This window comes from Theropithecus gelada, chromosome 20 (genome assembly GCF_003255815.1).
Source record: "Theropithecus gelada isolate Dixy chromosome 20, Tgel_1.0, whole genome shotgun sequence".
Classification (NCBI taxonomy): Eukaryota; Metazoa; Chordata; class Mammalia; order Primates; family Cercopithecidae; genus Theropithecus; species Theropithecus gelada.
The window spans coordinates 62,234,363-62,254,326 of record NC_037688.1 but is presented as its reverse complement, the minus strand read 5'-3'; the positions used below and the strand labels follow the sequence as shown (position 1 = coordinate 62,254,326).

The following is a 19,964-nucleotide window of genomic DNA, read 5'->3' as shown; positions in this document are numbered from 1 at the left end:
CTCAGCTGCAAATGGCAGAGAGCAGTGTAGGGCACTCTGGCCTCTATTTCTGCTTGTGGGAACTGCCCTCCTCCCCAAAATGAGACTCCCCTCACCAAATAGGAGATGCAAAATCCTGTTGGGAAAAAAGCCAACTTCCCAGAGGGCCTCAGATCCCATTCCAGGGTTAGATGGGCTCATTGGAGTAAGAATTAGAAACAATTGCTGAGGCCAGGTGCGGTGACTCCTGCCTATAGTACCAAGTGCTTTGGGAGGCTGAGGTGGGAGGATTGCTTGAGCCCAAGAGTTTGAGACCAGCCTGGGCAACATAGCAAGACCCCATCTCTGGAAAAAAAATTAGATTAGCCAGGTAGCTGTGTACCTGTATTCCCAGCTACTTGGGAGGCTGAGGCGGGAGGATGAGTTGAGTCATGGAGTTCAAGGCTGCAGTGAGCCGTGATCACGCCACTGCACTCCAGCCTGGGTCATGGAGCAGGAGCCTATCTCTTAAAACATAAAAAGGAAAAGATAAGAAAAAGTAGCAATTGCTGAGAAGATTGGACCATGGCTGAAGTGTTCACCCATAAGAATGCTGTACCCCAATACTGATGACGGTTCTGTTATGGCAGCAAATAGGGGTTGTGATAGAAAGTGAAGGGTTCTCTTCTCTATTTTCTAATTTTGGGGTGATTTTTTATTGCTTTGACACTAGAATATGTAAATTTAGTACAGAATGAAAATCAGATCATTTCTCTCCTTGCCCTTTTATCCTACATTATCAAGATTAGGGGAAACTAAAAATAGCCACAAAAATTCAAAATTATTCACTAGAGGAACATAGGGTCATTCCAGTATGCTGCCCCTCTCCACTCTAAGTCATTATTTAGTTCAAAATTTATGAACTTCTTAACCCACCATTAAGCGTTTTCTATTTTAAAATTTAGAGATCATTGACCAGGCGCAGTGGCTCACGCCTGTAGTCCCAGCACTTTGGGAGGCCGAGGCGGCAGAATAACCTGAGGTCAGGAGTTCAAGACACCCTGGCCAACACAGTGAAACCCCATCTCTAGTGTAAACACAAAAATTAGCCAGGCATGGTGCCGTGCACCTGTAATCCCAGCTACTCAGGAGGCTGAGGCAGGAGAATTGCTTGAACCCGGGAGGCGGAGGCTGCAGTGAGCCGAGATCGCACCACTGCACTACAGCCTGGGCAACAGAGTGAGACTCTGTCTCAAAAAACAAACATTAGAGATTATTATGATTTTTATTAATACAGCAACTGCATTTGCCAAAAACCAAAATCATCCTAATTCCCTACTCCTTTGTAGAACCATAAATCTACTAGTTTAATAAAAGAAAAAAAGGCTTTAAACAAACAAAAAACATATGCTTAACAGATGGTTATTTTTTGTGGGTTTTTGTTTGTTTGTTGAGACAGGATCTTGCTCTGTCATCCAGGCAGGAGTGCAGTGGTGCAATTGCAGCTCACTGCAGCCTCTACCTCCCTGGGCTCAGGCAACCCTCCCACCTCAGCCTCCCCTAAGCAGCTGGGACCACAGGCGCATGCCACCACGCCCGCTAATTTTCTGTTTTTGGAAGAGATGAGGTCTCCCTATGTTGCCCAGGCTGGTCTTGATCTCCTGGGCTCAAGTGATCCTCCTGTCTCGGCCTCCCAAAGCACTGGGATTACAGGGATGAGCCACCATGCCCAGCCAACAAATGTTTTGAGAATTGTTAACCATGATGGAACAAACAATTTTAGGGGGTGATGGGGATATGAAGAAACGGCTGATGGGATGGATGCTTGCCTCCACTTGCCTTAACCCAGGGAGTGGTGAGACACATTCAGTGGACGCCTGGGGAGATGGAGGTGTACATCAGGCACTTGGAGAAGGTGTTAAGGCGCTATGTCCAGAGGCTGCAGTGGCTGCTGTCCGGTGAGCCTGCCCACTGCCCTGAAGGGTGGAGGAGCATGAGGGGATGTGGAAGGCTAGCCCCAGGGACCCCAGTATCAGTCCTTCCAAAGCCAGGCCTTGTGAGAACTGCAGATCAGAGGATTAGGCCAGGAACATCATCCAGGTACAACATGACACTGGGAGGCTGGGCGTGGTGGCTCATGCCTGTAATCTCTGCACTTTGGGAAGCCGAGGCGAGTGGATCACCAGTCAGTAGTTTGAAACCAGCCTGGCCAACATGATGAAAATATAAAAATACCCTACTAAAAATACAAAAAATTAGCCAGGCATGGTGGCGGGCACCTGTAATCCCAGCTACTTGGGAGGCTGAGGTAGGAGAATTGCGGAGGTTGCAGTGAGCTGAGATCGCACCACTGCACTCCAGCCTGGGCAACAAGAGTGAAACTCTGTCCAAAAAAAAAAAAAATGACAGTGGGTTCAGAGGACAGGCAAGGGGCTGGATAACAGGGAGGTAGAACATGGGCCCAAGAGCTCCAGCGGGAGCTCACACACGTCACAGCCTGCTCTGCAAGGCCACCTGCCACACCTTGCCTTCCTGCAAATGACAAGGGGCTCACTGTCAAAAGGTTTGCTTTAATATTGACTGGGCCCTAGCAAAACAACCCTGGAGGTACAGATGGTAAGGGGAACTGACAGAGCAGAAACCCTCTGTTTTTTTTATTATTATTACTATTTTATTTTAGAAACATGGTCTTGCTCTGTCACCTAGTCTGGAGTCCAGTGGTGCAGTCATGGCTCACTGCAGCCTCGAACTGGGCACAAACAATCCTCCCACCTCAGCCTTGCAAGGAGCTGAGACTACAGGCACGTGCCACCATGCCCAGCTTACTTTATTTATTTTTTTAAGATACAGAGTCTCGCTATGTTGTGCAGGCTGGCTCTGAACTCCTAGGCTCAAGCGATCCTCCTGCCTCAGCCTCCCAAAGTCCTGGGATTATAGGTGTAAGCCACCGCGGACCTCTTTTCAGAGAGCACCAAGTCCCCTCCTGGAAAGGCAAATGGACAGGGTTGGGCTGTGGATTAAGAGATGGTCTGAAGCATCAAACCCAAGAAGGTGGGCAGACAGCTAGAACTGGACAGGAGGGGATTCAGGCTATGGGGCCTGGAGGGTTTCTGGGGCAATAGGAGGAGGGAGGAAGGGAGTCCTATATGGAGATCCTACAGGTGGCCTTGTATGTGCCACTCAGGGTCTATGTAAATTCATTAGGTCCAGTCCTCTGCAGTAGGACCTGGTATAGATGGTCCACGGACAGGGGCGTCATGATGACTGCTGCTCCAGGTACAGTTGTCAGGTCAGAGGCTGAGCTGGGACAGAGAAGGCATGAGCCTCTCTCCACTCCCAGTCACATTACCCCTGGGAATGGTGACTTAAAACCAGAGATCCAGCGATTTCTTCTGTAGTACAAGTCCCCCAGCTGACATACCAGTACACACACAAACACTATCTAATATTTCAAAGCAATATCATGATACTATTGAATCCAATCACTTAACTTTAAGGATGAAGAAACTCAAGCCCAGGAGGTTTAACCGCTTATACAACTCATCACAGACAAAGCCAGAGCTGAAATCTTGATCTCCTAAAGCCCAAACCACTGATCAGGTCTGCCCTTGGACAATCGCCCCCTCCCACAGCACCACAAAGGCCGTCTCCCAGTGGGGTGACATCCAATCAATGATGAGGCAGGCAACAGGTGTCGCAAGACTTTATAGTTGATAGATACAGTGAGGGAAACCACCCAGGAGGAGGGACCCCTCACCCCCTGCCTCTGCCCCACCTGTCTCGGAGCAGGGAGCCGCCGACTGTTTGGCACTGTTTTGGAGAGCAAAGTATGCATTTTGCTGGACACGTCAGGGTCCATGGGCCCCTACCTGCAGCAGGTGAAGACAGAGCTGGTTTTGCTGATTTGGGAACAGCTGCGGAAGCGCTGTGACAGGTAAGAGGCGAGGGCTGATCAGGAAGATCAAAGGGGCAGTTCCCGGGGCTTCCCTGGTCAAGCACACCGTCTCCTCTCAGTGCCAGCAGGCCTGGAGTTTCTGAGATGCTCTTCTGAGTAATGCATTTGAGTAGGAAAGAGCACTGTATTCCGCTCTGCTGTGAAGGAAAGCAGTTTTTAGAGGCTGGGTATGGTGGCTCATACCAGTAATCCCAGCAATTTTGGGGGCCAAGGCAGGAGGATCACTTGAGCTCAGGAGTTCAAGACCAGCCTCAGCAACAAAGTGACACCCCATCTCTACAAAACATTTAAGAATTAGCTGGGTATGGTGGTGTGCACCTGTAGCCCCAACTACTTGGGAGGCTGAGGAAGGAGGATCACTTGAGCCCAGGAGGTTGAGGCCGCAGTGAGCTATGATTGCACCAGTGTACTCCTGCGTGGGCAACAGAGTAAGATGCTGTCTCAAAAAAAAAAAAAAAAAGGAACGCAATTTCAGGCCTAGGGACAATTGCAGGCACAGCAAAGGAACTACCATGTGGCCTTGACGTAGGGCTTTCAGCTGAACTTGATTTTTCTAATTATTTAATTATTTAATTTTTTAAATTTTTGTGAACTTGATTTTTGAGTGGAGGAAGTTGTTTATTTTCCCTATCCGGAAGGGTTGACCCTAAGGGGACCCCAGGGGACTCTCATCTTAGACTAGGCCTCATTCTTGCCTTAATCAGAGTACACATTTCTTGAGCACTTTCTGTGCACCAGATGCTTTACACGCATCATTGCATCAACTCTCACAATGAGCCCGTGAGGCGTTGCTGTTATCAGCCCCCATTTTTCAGAAAAAGAAGCCAGGACTTCAAGAGGTTAAGACACTTGCTGAAGATTGGGTAACCAGTCACTGGGTGAGCTAGGATTGTTTGGGTTTTTTGTTTGTTTGTTTGTTTTGACACAGGGTCTCACTCTGTTGCCTAGGCTGGAGTGCAGTGGTGTGATCATAGCTCACTGCAGCCTCAGCATCCTGGGCTCAAGTGATCTCACACCTCAGCCTCCCAAGTAGCTTGGACTGTAGGCACCCACCACCATGCCTGGCTAATTTTTTTTTTATTTTTTTGTAGAGATGGGGGTCTCACTATGTTGCCCAGGCTGGTCTTGAACTCCTGGCCTCAAGCAATCCTCCCAGCTTGGCCTTCCAAAGTACTGGGATTACAGGCACAAGTCACTGTGTCTGGCTTGAGCTGGGATTAAAATCTATTTCTGTCTGCATCCAAATCGTCAGTATGTACCCTCTCATTCTCAAGAGGCCCCACAGCCCTCTCCCTGAGAGGCCACGGGGCTCATTGTAGGATTCTTCAGTCTAGACAGGCCTATTCTAACCAATCTCTTTCTCCCCTTCTCTGCCCCTCACCTCCTCTTTTCCTCCTCCCCAGTTTTAACCTGCTCAGCTTTGCAGAGAGCCTTCAGTCGTGGCAGGACACGCTGGTGGAGACCACAGATGCAGCGTGCCATGAGGCTATGCAATGGGTGACCCACCTGCAAGCTGAGGGCAGCACCTCCATCTTGCAAGCATTGCTGGCAAGTCCCACCACGGAGCCTGACCTTGATGAAAAACAAATACCATCGTCCCCTGTGCTGACACTGCACGATGCTTTAGGATTTACAAAGGGCACTTTAGAATTGACAAAGCACATTTCATCTTCCCAACACCCCAGTGAGAAAAGGATTCTCGATGTTCTCACGTTATAGACGAAGACACAGGCTGGGTGTGGTGGCTCACACCTGTAATCCCAGCACTTTGGGAGGGCAAGACAGGTGGATCACCTGAGGTCAGGAGTTCGAGACCATCCTGACCAACATGGTGAAACCCCATCTCTACTAAATACAAAAGATTAGCTGGGCGTGGTGGCACATGCCTGTAATCCCAACTACTTGGGAGACTGAAGCAGGAGAATTGCTTGAACCCAGGAGGCAGAGGTTGCAGTGAGCCGAGATTGCACCATTGCACTGAAGCCTGGGCAACAAGAACGAAACTCCATCTCAAAAAAATAAAAATTAAAGAAAAATAGATGAAGACACAGAGGCTCAGAGAGGTTAAGTGACTTGCTTGGGATTAACCAGCTAGGCAGCGAGCCATGCTCTTCCTCCTAAACCTCAGCAGCTTCCTTGGTCTGTCTGAGGCTGAAAGAGAATCTCTCAGTCTTTTTGAACAGGTCAGAGGCATCCAATCAGATGCATTTTGGCAGAGGCGGCAGCAGGCACCACCTTTAGGCATTTGGTTCTTGTCTTCCGGGTGAGCCTCTCCCCTGAGCCTGACAGCCGTCCTGTGTTCTTTCAGAAAGCTTTCAGTTTCCATGATCTGGAAGGACTGTACCTCCTGACCGACGGAAAGCCAGACACAAGCTGCAGCCTTGTCCTAAATGAAGTCCAAAGACTCAGGGAGAAAAGAGATGTGAAAGTGCACACCATTTCCTTGAACTGCTCAGACAGGTGCGCGATATGGAGCCACACATCTCAGCAGGGAGATCCAAGCTCCCCACCTAATCTACCTGCTAACTTAGACGCCGGTCTCTCCTGGGCCCTAATCCTGTAAATCAGAAATTAGGAGAAGTGGCCGGGCGTGCTGGCTCACACCTGTAATCCCAGCACTTTGGGAGGTTGAGGCAGGTGGATCACTTGAGATCAGGAGTTCAAGACCAACCTGGCCAACATGGTGAAACCCTGTCTCCACTAAAAATACAAAAATTAGACAGGCGTGGTGGCACACACCTGTAATTCCAGCTACTCAGGAGACTGAGACGTGAGAATCGCTTGATCCAGGGAGGCAGAGGTTGCGGCCAGCCGAGGTTGCTCCATGGCATTCTAGCCTGGGCAACAGTGAGACTGTCAAAAAAAAAAAAAAAGAAAGAAAGAAATTAGGAGAAGCATTGTTTCTCTAGAGGGCCCAAGCAGGTGTCACACCACAGGGTGAAAACCCCTCTCTTTATTCAGACATTTCCCTCTGACTTCCTCCAGCCTGGAAACACATTTGCACGAGATTCACACAGTCATGTCACAGTCTCCCTCCTACCCTTCCCTGGGATCACATTTGTGAGTATTTAGGGGACATTTAGGGGAAAAGCTAGAAAGAAAAATATTAATGTAGACTCATCATGGTTATTTTTATAAACGATCACTATAGAACATGAGTTATGACTGGGCACCATGGCTCATGCCTATAATCCCTGTGCTTTGGAGACTGAGGTGGGAGGATCAGTTGAGGCTAGGAGTTCGAGACCAGCCTGGATATCATAGCAAGATTCTGTCTCTACAAAACAAAACAAAAATGTGAAAAAGAACACATGTCAGATAAGACTCAGCACCTTCAAAAATCAAAACTTTACTATTAGCAAAACAGACTACATAGGGACATATTTTATCTCTTGGTCTAAACCATAAGCCCCATAAGTGTAATATGTGTCCTTTACAGGCCTAACACATAGTAGGCACTGGATAAGTGTCCCATAAAGAAATGGGGGCTAGGCTGGGCACGATGGCTCACACCTGTAATCCCAGCACTTTAGGAGGCCAAGGCAGGCAGATCACCTGAGGTCAGGAGTTCGAAACCAGCCTGGCCAACATGGCGAAACCCCGTCTCTACTAAAAAAATACAAAAATTAGCCTGGCGTGGTGGCCAGCACCTGTAGTCCCAGCTACTCAGGAGGCTGAGGCAGGGGAATTGCTCGAACCTGGGAGGTGGAGGTTGCAGTGAGCCAAGATCATGCAAGATCACTCCAGCCTAGGTAACAGACTAAGACTCTGTCTCAAAAAAGAAAAGAAGAAGTGGGGGCTGGAGTGTGTGGGCTGTGTGGTTTGAGGGGGTCCAGGCTAGATGGCGACACTCACACGGGGAACACGGGGACTCCTCTTCCCTCAAGCAGCAGCAGTTGCTCTAGCCATCCATAAACTGGTGGGGAAAGTGTCCTTTGGTGTTCTAATGGTGGTCTCCATGGCACAAGCCACCGCCCATTGCCAGGCTGATTTCCCTTAAGCCCCACAGACTTAAGTTCCCCATGGACCTGGGGAGTCACACCAACTAGGCTGGTCAGTCAGCCTCCCCACCAGCCCTCTGTCCCTTCCTTCCAGAGCGGCGGTTGAGTTCCTGAGAAAGCTGGCTTCCTTCACCGGCGGACGCTATCACTGCCCTGTGGGTGAGGACACACTCTCCAGAATGTGCGGCCTGCTGACCAAAGGCTTCATCAATGAAAACGTAAGTTGCAGAGCCACTGAACATGAGTTCTGTTGAAACAACTCAATAAAATATCAACAGGCATGGGGTTTTCCTTCTTGAACTCCTGGGCTCAAGTGAACCTCCCACCTTGGCCTCCCAAAGTGTTAGGATTACAGGCATGAGCCACCACGCCCGTCCTGGGTTTTCCTTCTGACTAAAAAGATCTCTGCTTTTCATTGAGACAAAATATTAACTAAAAAGGATTGGGTTTCCCTGCCACTGTCCTTTTAGGCTGACTCTCCTCAAGACTGGGAAAGAAGCAGGATTTGAGGGTGGTGTTATATTTCCTGATATCAGACCAGTTTGCCTGTGTTGGAAATTTATGTGGCTTTATGTAGATTACCTCTTTTAATATTATACCCATTTAACAGATGAACAGCAGGCCCAGCGAGGTTTAAGAATACACCTAAAGCTGGGCACAGTGGCGCACACCTGTAATCCCAGGACTTTGGGAGGCCGAGGTGGGTGGATCACTTGAGGTCAGGAGTTTGAGACCAGCCTGGCCAACATGGTGAAATGACGTTTCTACTGAAAATACAAAAATTAGCCGGGCATGGTGATGTGAACCTGTAATCCCAGTTACTCAAGAGGCTGAGGCAGAATTGTTTGAACCTGGGAGACAGAGTTTGCAGTGAGCTGAGACTGGCACCACTGCACTCCAGCCTGAGTGACAGAGCAAGACTCCGTCTCAAAACAAACAACAACAAAAAAAACTAAAGTCAGAGGAAGTGGTATAGCTAGAGCCCCAAGACACCCACGATCTTAACCTTTGTGCTTTAATTCCTGCATATTTGTGTCTTCTGGGGTTCAATTCATTGAAACACAGACATTCAAGTTATCTGTTAAGCAATAGATCTAGCAAAGTCATAGGTTATCTATGAAGTAATAAATCTAGTAAAGTCATAGATTTCAATGATCTACTTCTGACTTAATAGGAAAATTCTGCACATATTTATACCTTTTAGGAATGCAATGTTGCCAGTGATAACATTCCCAGGACAACAAATTATCAAGTAAGACAACCAATCAGAAATCCAGATTTCTTTTCAGCAGTTAAAGGTTACTTTCACAGGACATGGCATAATTTTTTTTTTTTTTTTTTTTTTGGGACAGGGTCTCATTTCATTGCCCAGGCTAAAGTGCAGTGGTGCAATCACAGCTCAGTACAGCCTCCACCTCCTGAACTCAGGCAATCTTTCCACCTCAGCCTCCAGAGTAGCTGGGATCACAGGTGCACCACCACGCCCAGCTAATTTCTTCAATGTTTTATAGAAACAGGATCTCACCATGTTGCCCAGGCTGATCTCAAACTCCTAGGATTAAGTAATCTTCCTGCCTAAGCTTCCCAAAGTGTTGGGATTACAGGCGTGAACCATCAGGCTCGGCTGGCATAATCTTTGAAGTCTGGGTAGCCTTACATGACTCCTTCGTTCAACTAGCCCTTCTAGGGACAAGTATCATAAATAATACAGAGAACAGAACAAATTGGTAAAAGTAATGAATATTCACCCAAGTGTCCTTATTACACAGGAAAACAAGTGATGATATGTTTAAGGCTCTCAGCTTAGTACCTTATCAAATCAGATTCTCTGAATTGTTTTTGCATGCAGAATGGGATTGCTGTGCTACTACTGCCAGGCAGAAGGGACGGTTTCCTCTCTTTCTTAGGGCTTATGAACTGTGAGACATGTAGTTTTTTTCTTTTTCTTTTTCTTTTTTTTTTTTTTTTTTTTTTTGAGACGAAGTCTCACTGTGTCACCAGGCTGGAGTGCAGTGGCGCAATCTCAGCTCACTTCAGCCTCTGCCTCCTGGGTTCAAGTGATTCTCGTGTCTCATCCTCCTGAGTAGCTAGGATTGCAGGTGCCTGCCACCACACCCAGCTAATTTTTATATTTTTACTGGAGATGAGGTTTCATCATATTGGCCAGGCTGGTCTCAAACTCCTGACCTCAAGTGATCCACCCACCTCAGCCACCCAAAGTGCTAGGATTGGTAAGATGTATTTTTAAGGCTAGGTGGTGAAATTTTATTAGTTAACATTTTTTAAAAAGCATGCCTCAGCCAGGTGTGGTAGCAGATGCCTGTGGTCCTAGCTACTTGGGAGACTGAAGTGGGAGGATAGCTTGAGCCCAGGAGTTTGAGGCTACAGTGAACCATGATCACGCCACTGCCCTCCAGCCAGGACAGCAGAGCAAGGCTCTGTCTAAAATCAACCAAATAAAAAGCATACCCGTGAATCTATTTTACTAGAAGAAATGCAAAAAATGATTGAAGAGATTTTACTGAATAGCGGTGAGATAAGGAACCTGTGCCACTTCTGTTCCACTGGCCCAGAGTGGGGCCACCTTCACTCAATTTCTGACACTATCTTGCTTTGCCACCGTCCCCTCCCTACACTGACTCTCACACACCGTATTTCAAAGTGTCCCCTTTGCAGAATGACTGTCTTGATAGGTAGTGAGCTTCCTGTCCCTGGAGATATACAAGCGGAGGCTCACAAGATTTCCTGCACTGGATGGAAGCCAGAACGTGATTAGCTCTAAAATGCTTTTTCTGAGATTTTGGATTTTCAGCTCGCATCTATTTAATGGATCAAACTTCACACTCACTTCCTCTTTTTAAGGATCCCACGCTGCCACCATTTGAAGGAGATGATTTAAGGAGGCTGGCCCAGGAGATCACCAAGGCCAGAAGCTTCCTCTGGCAGGCCCAGTCCTTCAGGTATGCCCTTCACGCAGCCTTTCCCGCCTGCCATTTGGCTACAGCCCGTGGAGACCCCGGACCCCATCTAGAAGGGCCGCACCCATCATGGTACCCTTGCTCCAAGGGTTCCTGCCCTGCTTCTCCCAGCCAGCCCAGAAATCTGGGCACCAGGGAGACCATCTTTCTTCATCTCGTGCCCACCAGATCCCAACTCCAGAAGAAAAATGATGCAGAACCAAAGGTCACTCTTTCCTAGAGAAGTGTTCTCAGGTAAGGGGAGGGGCTAGACCCCACACTGCCTGAGTGTGCACTAAGCACCAAGTGGCATGCTCTGTTTTGTGGTCAATAATAACTTTGGTTAAAAAATAATGATTCCTCTAAACAGAAATGTCATCCTACAAAGGACCACTTACTGAGCAAATCCCGGCCCAGAGGGCAGGATGGGGTGGAATGCTGTGACCCGCAGGGAACACGATTCCTGGTACCAGGACTCCCTGGAAGCTGAGGAAGGAAAGTCTCTGTCTTTTGTGTGAGAGGCCATTCCTGGGTCTAATCTAACTCTCAAGCCCTGTCCCACAGCGCACCCTACTCTCCAGCCACTAGACTGTCCCTCTCTGGGAAGCCCTAAACCAACCCCCTGCCTGAATGATGCTTCTTGCCTCCTCTGCCCGGAGACTCCTGCTCACCCATCAAGGCACAGCTCAAATGACATCAGCTCCCTGGGAACCACCTAGAGCCAGGAGCCTCCAGTCTTTCTCTGGCAGCATCCTGACCACGCAGAACTCTCGCACTCAGCACTCCATGTCACGCCACCTTGCTCGCTGATCTAGCTCTTCTCCTTGACCGTGAGCTCCCTGGGGATGAGACTACTGTCCCAGGATCTGCAGGTCCCCAGAAGCTGCCACATGGGAGACACATGGTGAACAGTGAGCAGGCGGCTGAGCTGTGGGAGTCCAGCTCTGGAAAGCAGCTGATGGGGTGGTCTCCACCCTGGTCCATCACAGGCTAATGCAGAGTCACAGTCAGCCCATCCTGGAGGAAGAAGAAACAAGTGAGCCTCACCACCACCCTCCATCCCCGCCCAACCAAACTGAAGTGAAGGCTGCTCATCCGGGGTCATTTTCCAAAATTAAAAACAATTACTTTTATTCCACTAATAGGATCAACATGACTTTAACTGTTTGAAATGATCATTGGCGTGTGTGTGTGTTTGTAAGTTTTTAGTGACATAGAACTTTATTAAAAGACTCATACCATACTATATAAAGGATTTCAATAAGAAAAAGATAAAATTCCAATTTTTTTTTTTTTTGAAATGGAGTCTTGCTCTGTTGCCCAGGCTGGAGTGTAGTGGCACAATCTCGGCTCACTGCAACCTCCACCTCCCAGGTTCAAGCGATTCTCCTGCCTCAGCCTCCTGAGCAGCTGGAACTACAGGGGCCTGCCACCATGCCCGGCTAATTTTTGTATTTTTAGTAGAGACAGGGTTTCACTATGTTGGCCAGGCTGGTCTTGAACTCCTGATCTCAGGGGATCTGCCTGCCTTGGCCTCCCAAAGTGCTGGGATTACAGGCATGAGTCACCACGCCTAGCCCATCCCAATTTTTTTTTTTTTTTTTTAATAGATAGAGTCTCACTCTCTTTGCCCAAGCTGGAGTGCAGTGGCACAATCTTGGCTCACTGCAACCTCCACCTCCCGGGTTCAAGCGATTCTCCTGCCTCAGCCTCCCGAGTAGAGTAGCTGGAATTACAAGCACCTGCCACCACGCCCAGCTATTTTTCTTTTTATTTTTAGTGGAGACGGAGTTTCGCCATGTTGGCCAGGCTGGTCTCAAATTCCTGACCTCAGGTGATCCACCCACCTTGGCCTCCCAAAGTGCTGGGATTACAGGCCTGAGTCACCACGCCCGGCCCATCCAATTTTTAAAATGGACAATAGGTACATGAAAAGGTGCTCAACAGCCTTACCTGCCAGGGAAATGTAAATTAAAACCACAGTGAGATGCCACTACATCCCACTAGAATGACTAAAATCAAAAAGACTGGGGCTGGGCATAGCGGCTCATGCCTCTAATCTCAACACTTTGCGAGGCTGAGATGGGAGAATTGCTTGATGCCAAGGGTTCAACACCAGCCTGGGCAACATAGCAAGACCCCATGTCTCCAAAAATTTAAAACAAATTAGCCAGGCATGGTGGCCCAATGCATGCAGTTTTATAGCTACTCAGGAGGCTGAGGCATGAGGATCAGTTAAGCCCAGGAGTTTGAGACTGTAGTGAGCTGTGATTGTGCCATTGCACTCCAGCCTGGGCAACAGAGTAAGACCCTGTCTCTTAAAAACAAAAACAAACAAACAAAAAACAAGATGGTCAGGCGTGATGGCTCACATCTGTAATCCCAGCACTTTGGGAGGCCGAGGTGGGCAGATCACATGAAGTCAGGAGTTTGAGACCAGCATGGCCAACGTAGTGAAACCCCATCTCTACTAAAAATACAAAAATTAGCTGGGCATGGTGATGCACACCTGTAATTCCAGCTACTCAGGAGGCTGAGACATGAGAATCACTTGAATCTAGGAAGTAGAGGTTACAATGAGCTGAGACTGGGCCATTGCACTCCAGCCTGGGCAACAGAATGAGACCCTGTCTCTAAAAGCAAAACAAAACAAAACAAAGAACTACAATATCAAGATGTGGAACAGTTGGAACGCTCATATTCCAGTTAGGGTAGGGGTTGGGGTAGGGACGTGTAATTTGACTCAATAACTTTGGAAGACTATTTGGCAATTTCTACTAAAGTAAAACATGTGCCTACTCTATGATCTAGTAATTCCACTCCAAGGGTAATGAGTGCATATGTTAGACAAAAGACATATAAGGATTTTCCCAGCAGCCTTATTCATTAGAGCTCAAAACTGGAAACTACCCAATGTCCATCAGTGGCAGAATGTGCAAATAAAATCTGATACATTTTACAGTGAAATACTATGCATCGATTTAAAAAGAATGAACAGTTGACATGGTGGCTCACACCTGAAATCCCAGCACTTTGGGAGACCAAGGCAGGTAGATGACTTGAGCCCAGGAGTTTGAGAGTAGCCTAGGTAACATGGTGAGAACCCATCCTACAAAAAATACAAAAATTAGCCAGGCTTGGAAGCACATGCCTGTAGTGCCAGCTACTCAGGAGGCTGAGGTGCAAGGATCACCTGAGCCCAGGAGAGGTTGAGGCTGCAGTGAGCCTTGATCATGCCACTACACTCCAGCCTGGGCAATAGAGTGAAACCCTGCCCGCCCCCAAAAAAGAATGATCTATACAGCTATATTCAACAAGATGCATCAGTCTCATAATATTGGGCAAAAGAAACCGGACACAAAAGAGTACATACTGTATAATGTCATTTATATGAAGTTCAAGAACCAGCCAAATTCCTTATTGGTGACTGAAGTCAAAATAGTAGTTACCCTGTGGGATGGGGAACACAAAGGGGACATCTGGCATGTTGAAAATATTATATATCTTGATCAAGGTAGGAGTTACATTGAAGTATACATAAGTAAAAATTCATCAAGTTGTTTAAAAACACTCAGTTGTGGCCAGGTGTGGTGGTTCACGCCTGTAATCCCAGCACTTAGGGAGACCAAGGCAGGCAGATGGCTCAAGGCCAGGAGTTCGAGACCAGCCTGGCCAACATGGAGAAACCCTGTCTCTACCAAAAATACAAAAATTAGCCAGGCGTGGTGGTGGACACCTGTAATCCCAGCTACTCGGAGGCTGAGTCAGGAGAATCGCTTGAACCCGGGCGGTGGAGGTTGCAGTGAGCTGAGATGGTGCCACTACACTCCAGCCTGGCGACAGAGACTCTGTCTCAAAAAAACAAACAAACAAACAAACAAACAAACAAACAAACGAAACTCACTTGCTAAGGCTTGATGAGACCCTCCTTTGGCCAGATTCTGTACTGGGTCCAGGAAGGCAGTGGTGACCACAGCCCCTGCCGTGGTTATTCTCAGTCTGGTCCATCTTGCACAGCTGCCATTTTGGGTCACCCCTGTAAATACAGAGAAAAGGGCCTGTGGTGGTTGTATTCATTTGCTAGAGCTGTCATAACAAAGTACCACAAATTGTGTGGATGAAACAATGGAAATTTATTGTCTTATTGTTCTGGAAGCTGGAAGTTCAAGATTAAGGTGCCCTCAGGGCCATGCTCCCTCTGAAGACACTGGGAAGGATCCATTCCAGACTTCTCCATTCTGGTAGTTCCTTGGCTTTGGGCAGCATAACTCCAGTCCTCACATGAAATTCTCCCTATGTGCATGTGTCTGTCCAAATTTCCCCTCTTTATAAGAGCACCAGTCATACTGAGTAGGGGCCCACGTTACTCCACTATGACCTTAACTCATTACATCTGCAATGACTCTATTTGCAGAGTTAGGGTTAAGTACGTGGGATTGGGACTTCCACATATGAATTTTGTGAAGAACACAATTCAACCCGTCACAAATATAAATTATGCTTCTCTTTGCAAGACAATATCAGGAGCTGGTACCGGGGAATGTGAGTTCTCTGACCCTGTTGGTGGGAGAAGAGGCTGGCCTTTATGAATGGAAGGCTGGACCAGACACATGGCTTATGAAGTGGGGAAGGACAGGACCTAGGTTCAAATCCCAACTTCCCATGTAATGAGAAGAACAGCTACCATTGTTTGTGCACTGATTGAGCCAGCACCATGCTCAACATTTTGCATAAAGCATGTTAGTGATAAACCTCACAGCATCGCAACTATTAAGTGCACATCATTTGCAGTTTACAGATGAGGAAACTGAGCCTCGTAGGTGCTCAAAGACACACAGCAAGGAAGTGGCAAAGCTAAGATTTAAATCCAGGACAGACCCCATGGCTTTCCCCACCACATTTGGAGCCCCTTTTCTGAACCTGTTTCCCTGTCTCTAAAATTGAGCTAAAACAGAGTTGTGAGGATTAAGCAAGATCTCTTACCATCTGGCTCATACAACATGCAGACTAAGATTTTGTTTTTCTCTTCCCCACACCTATGCCCACAAAGGGTGTTGTATGGGTGGAGGCTTTTTCAGTTGCCCTTTTCAGAGCAAAGTGACCAGCCCTTGCTGCTCTCAGCCCCTGTGGCTCCATTATAGCAGTTGTGAGCTCTTGGGCACAAGCCTGACCCTCCAGTACCACCACTTGAACATGAGTTTTCTTTTACTGAGACAGGATCTCACTCCATTGCCTGAACTTTCCAGCAGTGAGAGTGCAGTGGCGCAATCACAGCCCACCATAGCATCCACCTCCCGGGCTCAGGTGATCTTCCTGCCTCAGCCTCCCAAGTAGCTGGGACTACAGGCACATACCACTATGCCTGGCTAATTTTTTTGTATTTTTTTCATAGAGATGGGCTCTCACTATGTTGCCCAGGCTGGTCTCAAACTCCTAGGCTTAAGTGATCTGCCCACCCCAGCCTCCCAAAGTGCTGGGATTACAGGCATGAGCCACACCCAGCTGAACACGAGTTTTCAAAGGGTGATATTATCCAGCACTGAAGAAGCATCCATCAAAAATAGAATGATGTGATTGATGCATAAATCAACAGAGATGAGTGGAAGATTGCAAGACAGGAAGAGTAGGTAGATGGGTAGAAGGAAGGAAAGAAAGATATATGGTATGAATTAGATGGGTGGAAGGTTGGATAGATGGAAGTTTGGATGGATAGGTGGAAGGATAGATGACAGGAGGTTGGATGGACAGGTGGAAGAGTGGATGGATGAAAGGTCATATGGACAGGTGGAAATACAGATAGATGGAAAGCTGGACAGACAGGTAGAAGTACAGACAGATGGAAGGTTGGATGGATAAGTGGAAGGATGTATGGATAGGTGGAAGGATGGATGGATGGAAGGTTGGATGGACAGGTGGAAGGATGGATGGATGGAAGGTTGGATGGACAGGTGGAAGGATGGATGGATGGAAGGTTGGATGGACAGGTGGAAGGATGGATGGATGGAAGATTGGATGGATAGGTGGAAGGATGGATGATAGAAGAACTTTTTTAGTTTTTCTTTTCTTTTTGTTTAAATATTTACAAATCATTTATCTGATGAAGGATTTATATCCAGAATATACAAAGAACTCTTAAAAATCAACAAATAACTCAGCTGAAAATGAGCAAAGGATTTGAACAGACACTTCTCCAAAGAAAACACATTAATGTGCCAATGAGCACATGAAAACATGTTCAGCAGCATTAGCTATCAGGAAATATAAATGAAACCACAATGAGACCCCACTTCACACCCAACAGAATAGTTAAAATTTTAAACATAGATAATAAGTGTTGGTAAGGATGTGGAAATATTGGAACCGCATACACTGCTGGTCGGGTTGTAAAATGGTGCAGCTACTTTAGAGAACAGTTTGGCGGTTCTTCTCTAAACACAGAGTAATCATATGACCCAGCAATTCTGCTCCTAGATATAGATGAACCCTTTTTCTTGGGGTTCTAGGACGACTTGGCCGGCAGGACAGAGCCCGGCACGCAGGGCCTTTGTGTGTTTTCCCACCAGAACCGTGGACCATTTCGCCCATCCCGGCCCTACTGGCTTCAGTTTCCCCTCTATGAGAGCCTGCGGGTCTCCACCTGAGAGAATGCAGGTGCTCCCAGCCGGGTGCAGAGGAGCAGGCGGGGGGCGGTCCGGATGCCACGCTCCGCCCCGTTCTGCCCCCTCTGGAGGAGGAGGTGGCCCGGTGGCCCTGGCGGCGCGGAGTCTGGCGCAGCGCGGGGAGCACGCAGCGCCGCGGGAGCCCGGGCCAGGTGAGCGAAGCCCGGACGCGGGCCAGGGAAGGACGCAGGTGCGGGCGGGACAGGGAGGGTGAGGGGGCCAAGAGGGGAGGGGACCCCCACCCTCGAGCTGCCCGCGAGCCCAGCGCGCCCAGGGTCAGTCCCTGATGATCCCCACCCTTTTGCCAGTTCCTTCCACCAAACCTGCTTTTGGGGTCCCCATCGACCTGGATTCCGGCGGAGACATTGTCTGTGACTCCATCAAAGTTTCCTCATGTTCTCTGGGCCTCAGTTTCCACCTCTGGGTAATGGGAACCATAGCCTGTACTTCACTGAACTTCCAAAAGAATGAGTGCAGCCATGTTCGGGGTGGGTCTGGCGCGCGACCATAGCACGGCCAGATCTCGAACATGCCCCAGAGATTTTGTTCACCCAGCAGCATTCGCTGGCCGCCTGCTTTGTGCCAGGCACGGTTCTAGGTGCTGGGACACTCCAGGGAATGAAATCCTCCTGGAGCTTTGCAATCTAGCCTTGCAAGGCATTCTGGCGTCTGTTTTCTCATGACCACCCTGTGAGGAGCCAGAGCAGCCAGAAATATTTGGGTCCATTCACAGTTGTGCCTACTGAGGTACAGTGAGGTTTTAAGGCTGTTACCCAAGGGCACACCCCAACAAGTGAGTACCCAAGGCTGAGTCCAGCTTTTGCCACAAAAGGCATCCCCTTAGGGTAGAAAGTCAACTCTGGTCGCATAGACCCTTCCCCAGAACAGAGTCCTCTGGGCCTGAGTATAAAAGGAGGGCTTGCTACTGACTGCATCCTCTCCTCTCCCTCTGGGGGATTTAGGCCCCTCCTCCATGATGATTTGCAGTCTCTCTCATTAAACCCATGAATGGACTGGGTGCGGTGGCTCATGCCTGTAATCCCAGCACTTTAGGAGGCCGAGGCAGGCGGATCACTTGAGGCCAGGAATTCAAGACCAGCCTGGCCAACATGGTGGAACCCCCATCTCTACTAAAAATACAAAAATTAGTCAGGTGTAGTGGCGCGTGCCTGTAGTCCCAGCTACTGGGAGGCTGAGGGAGGAGAATTGCTTGAGCCAAGGAGATGGAGGTTGCAGTGAGCCAAGATCACACCACTGCACTCCAGCCTGGGCAACAGAGTGAGACTGTGTCTCAAAAATGTAAAAAAGATCTAGGGAGCCGGGTACGGTGGCTCACACCTGTAATTCCAGAACTTTGGGAGGCTGAGGTGGGAGGATCACTTGAGGTCAGGAGTTCAAGACCAGCCTGGCCAACATGGTGAACAACTCCATCTCTACTGAAAATGCAAAAACTTACCAGGCATGGTAGCATGCACCTGTATTCCCAGCTGCTTCGGGGCTAAGATGGGAGGATCACTTGAACAGGGAAGGTTGAGGCTGCAGTGAGCTATGATTGCGCCACTGCACTCCAGCCTGGGCGACAGAGAAAATAAGTAGTCTGAGGCTGCAAAGAACAGGATCTTCAGTGCTGTCCCCCTAGACCCATAGACCAGACCCTAAAGCCTGCAGAGGGATTGGGCAGACCCTGTGGTACCAGCCACCCACACTACTGTTGGACCTGGGAGGACCAGAGGCAGCAGGTGTCAGGGTGGGGACAGGCACAGCACTTGGAGTCATGTACAAGTTTCCAGGGTGCAGAGTCCTTTTGGATCCGTGTGGATTCTCCTCCTCCTCCTCTTTCTCTTCCTCCTCTTCCAGAAGGCCCTCCCCATCGCCCCAGTCAGAAAGCAGCCACCTCCCATTCTGGTGAGGTTCCCGCTGGATGATTTGCCCTGTCTTCCTTCGGTGCTCCATGGAAACTGGAATTTTAAGAAACTGGTAGAGAAGTCAGGAATGCTTTATGTCAACCTCAGTCACACAGTGTGACTTTGGGCCTCAATTTCCCTAGCTCTAAAACCCAAGTCTTGGCTGCCTTGTCTCTGACTCTCTGTGCAGAGGACAGCAGCCACACTGGCGTTTCTTTTTTTTTTTTTTTTTTTTTTGAGGTTGAGTCTCACTCTATTGCCCAGGCTGGGGTGCAGTGGCACCATCTCAACTCACTGCAACCTCTGCCTTCTGGGTTCAAGCAATTCTTGTGCTTCAGTCTCCTAGCTGGGATTACAGGTGTGCCCCACCACACCCAGCTAATTTTTGCATTTTCAGTAGAGACAGGGTTTCACCATGTTGGCCATGCTGGTCTCCAACTCCTGGCCTCAAGTGATTCGCCCGCCTCGGCCTCCCAAAGTGCTGGAATTACAGATGTGAGCCACCGTGCCAGGCCCCCACTAGAGATTCT

The 19,964-nt window shown here is 48.5% G+C and overlaps 1 protein-coding gene across 1 annotated transcript in view; it reads left to right on the top strand.

The window, feature by feature from the left end:
- Positions 1–12,148, top strand: part of VWA3A (von Willebrand factor A domain containing 3A) — a 62,974-nt gene extending 50,826 nt beyond the window's left edge. Inside the window, 8 exon segments of the mRNA XM_025370765.1 lie at positions 1,808–1,916; positions 3,748–3,892; positions 5,317–5,461; positions 6,222–6,373; positions 8,009–8,132; positions 10,777–10,874; positions 11,061–11,126; positions 11,242–12,148. Of these exon segments, the coding sequence (XP_025226550.1) occupies positions 1,808–1,916; positions 3,748–3,892; positions 5,317–5,461; positions 6,222–6,373; positions 8,009–8,132; positions 10,777–10,874; positions 11,061–11,112 (825 nt within the window). The 3' untranslated portion in view covers positions 11,113–11,126; positions 11,242–12,148.
- The last annotated feature ends 7,816 nt before the right edge of the window (positions 12,149–19,964 follow it).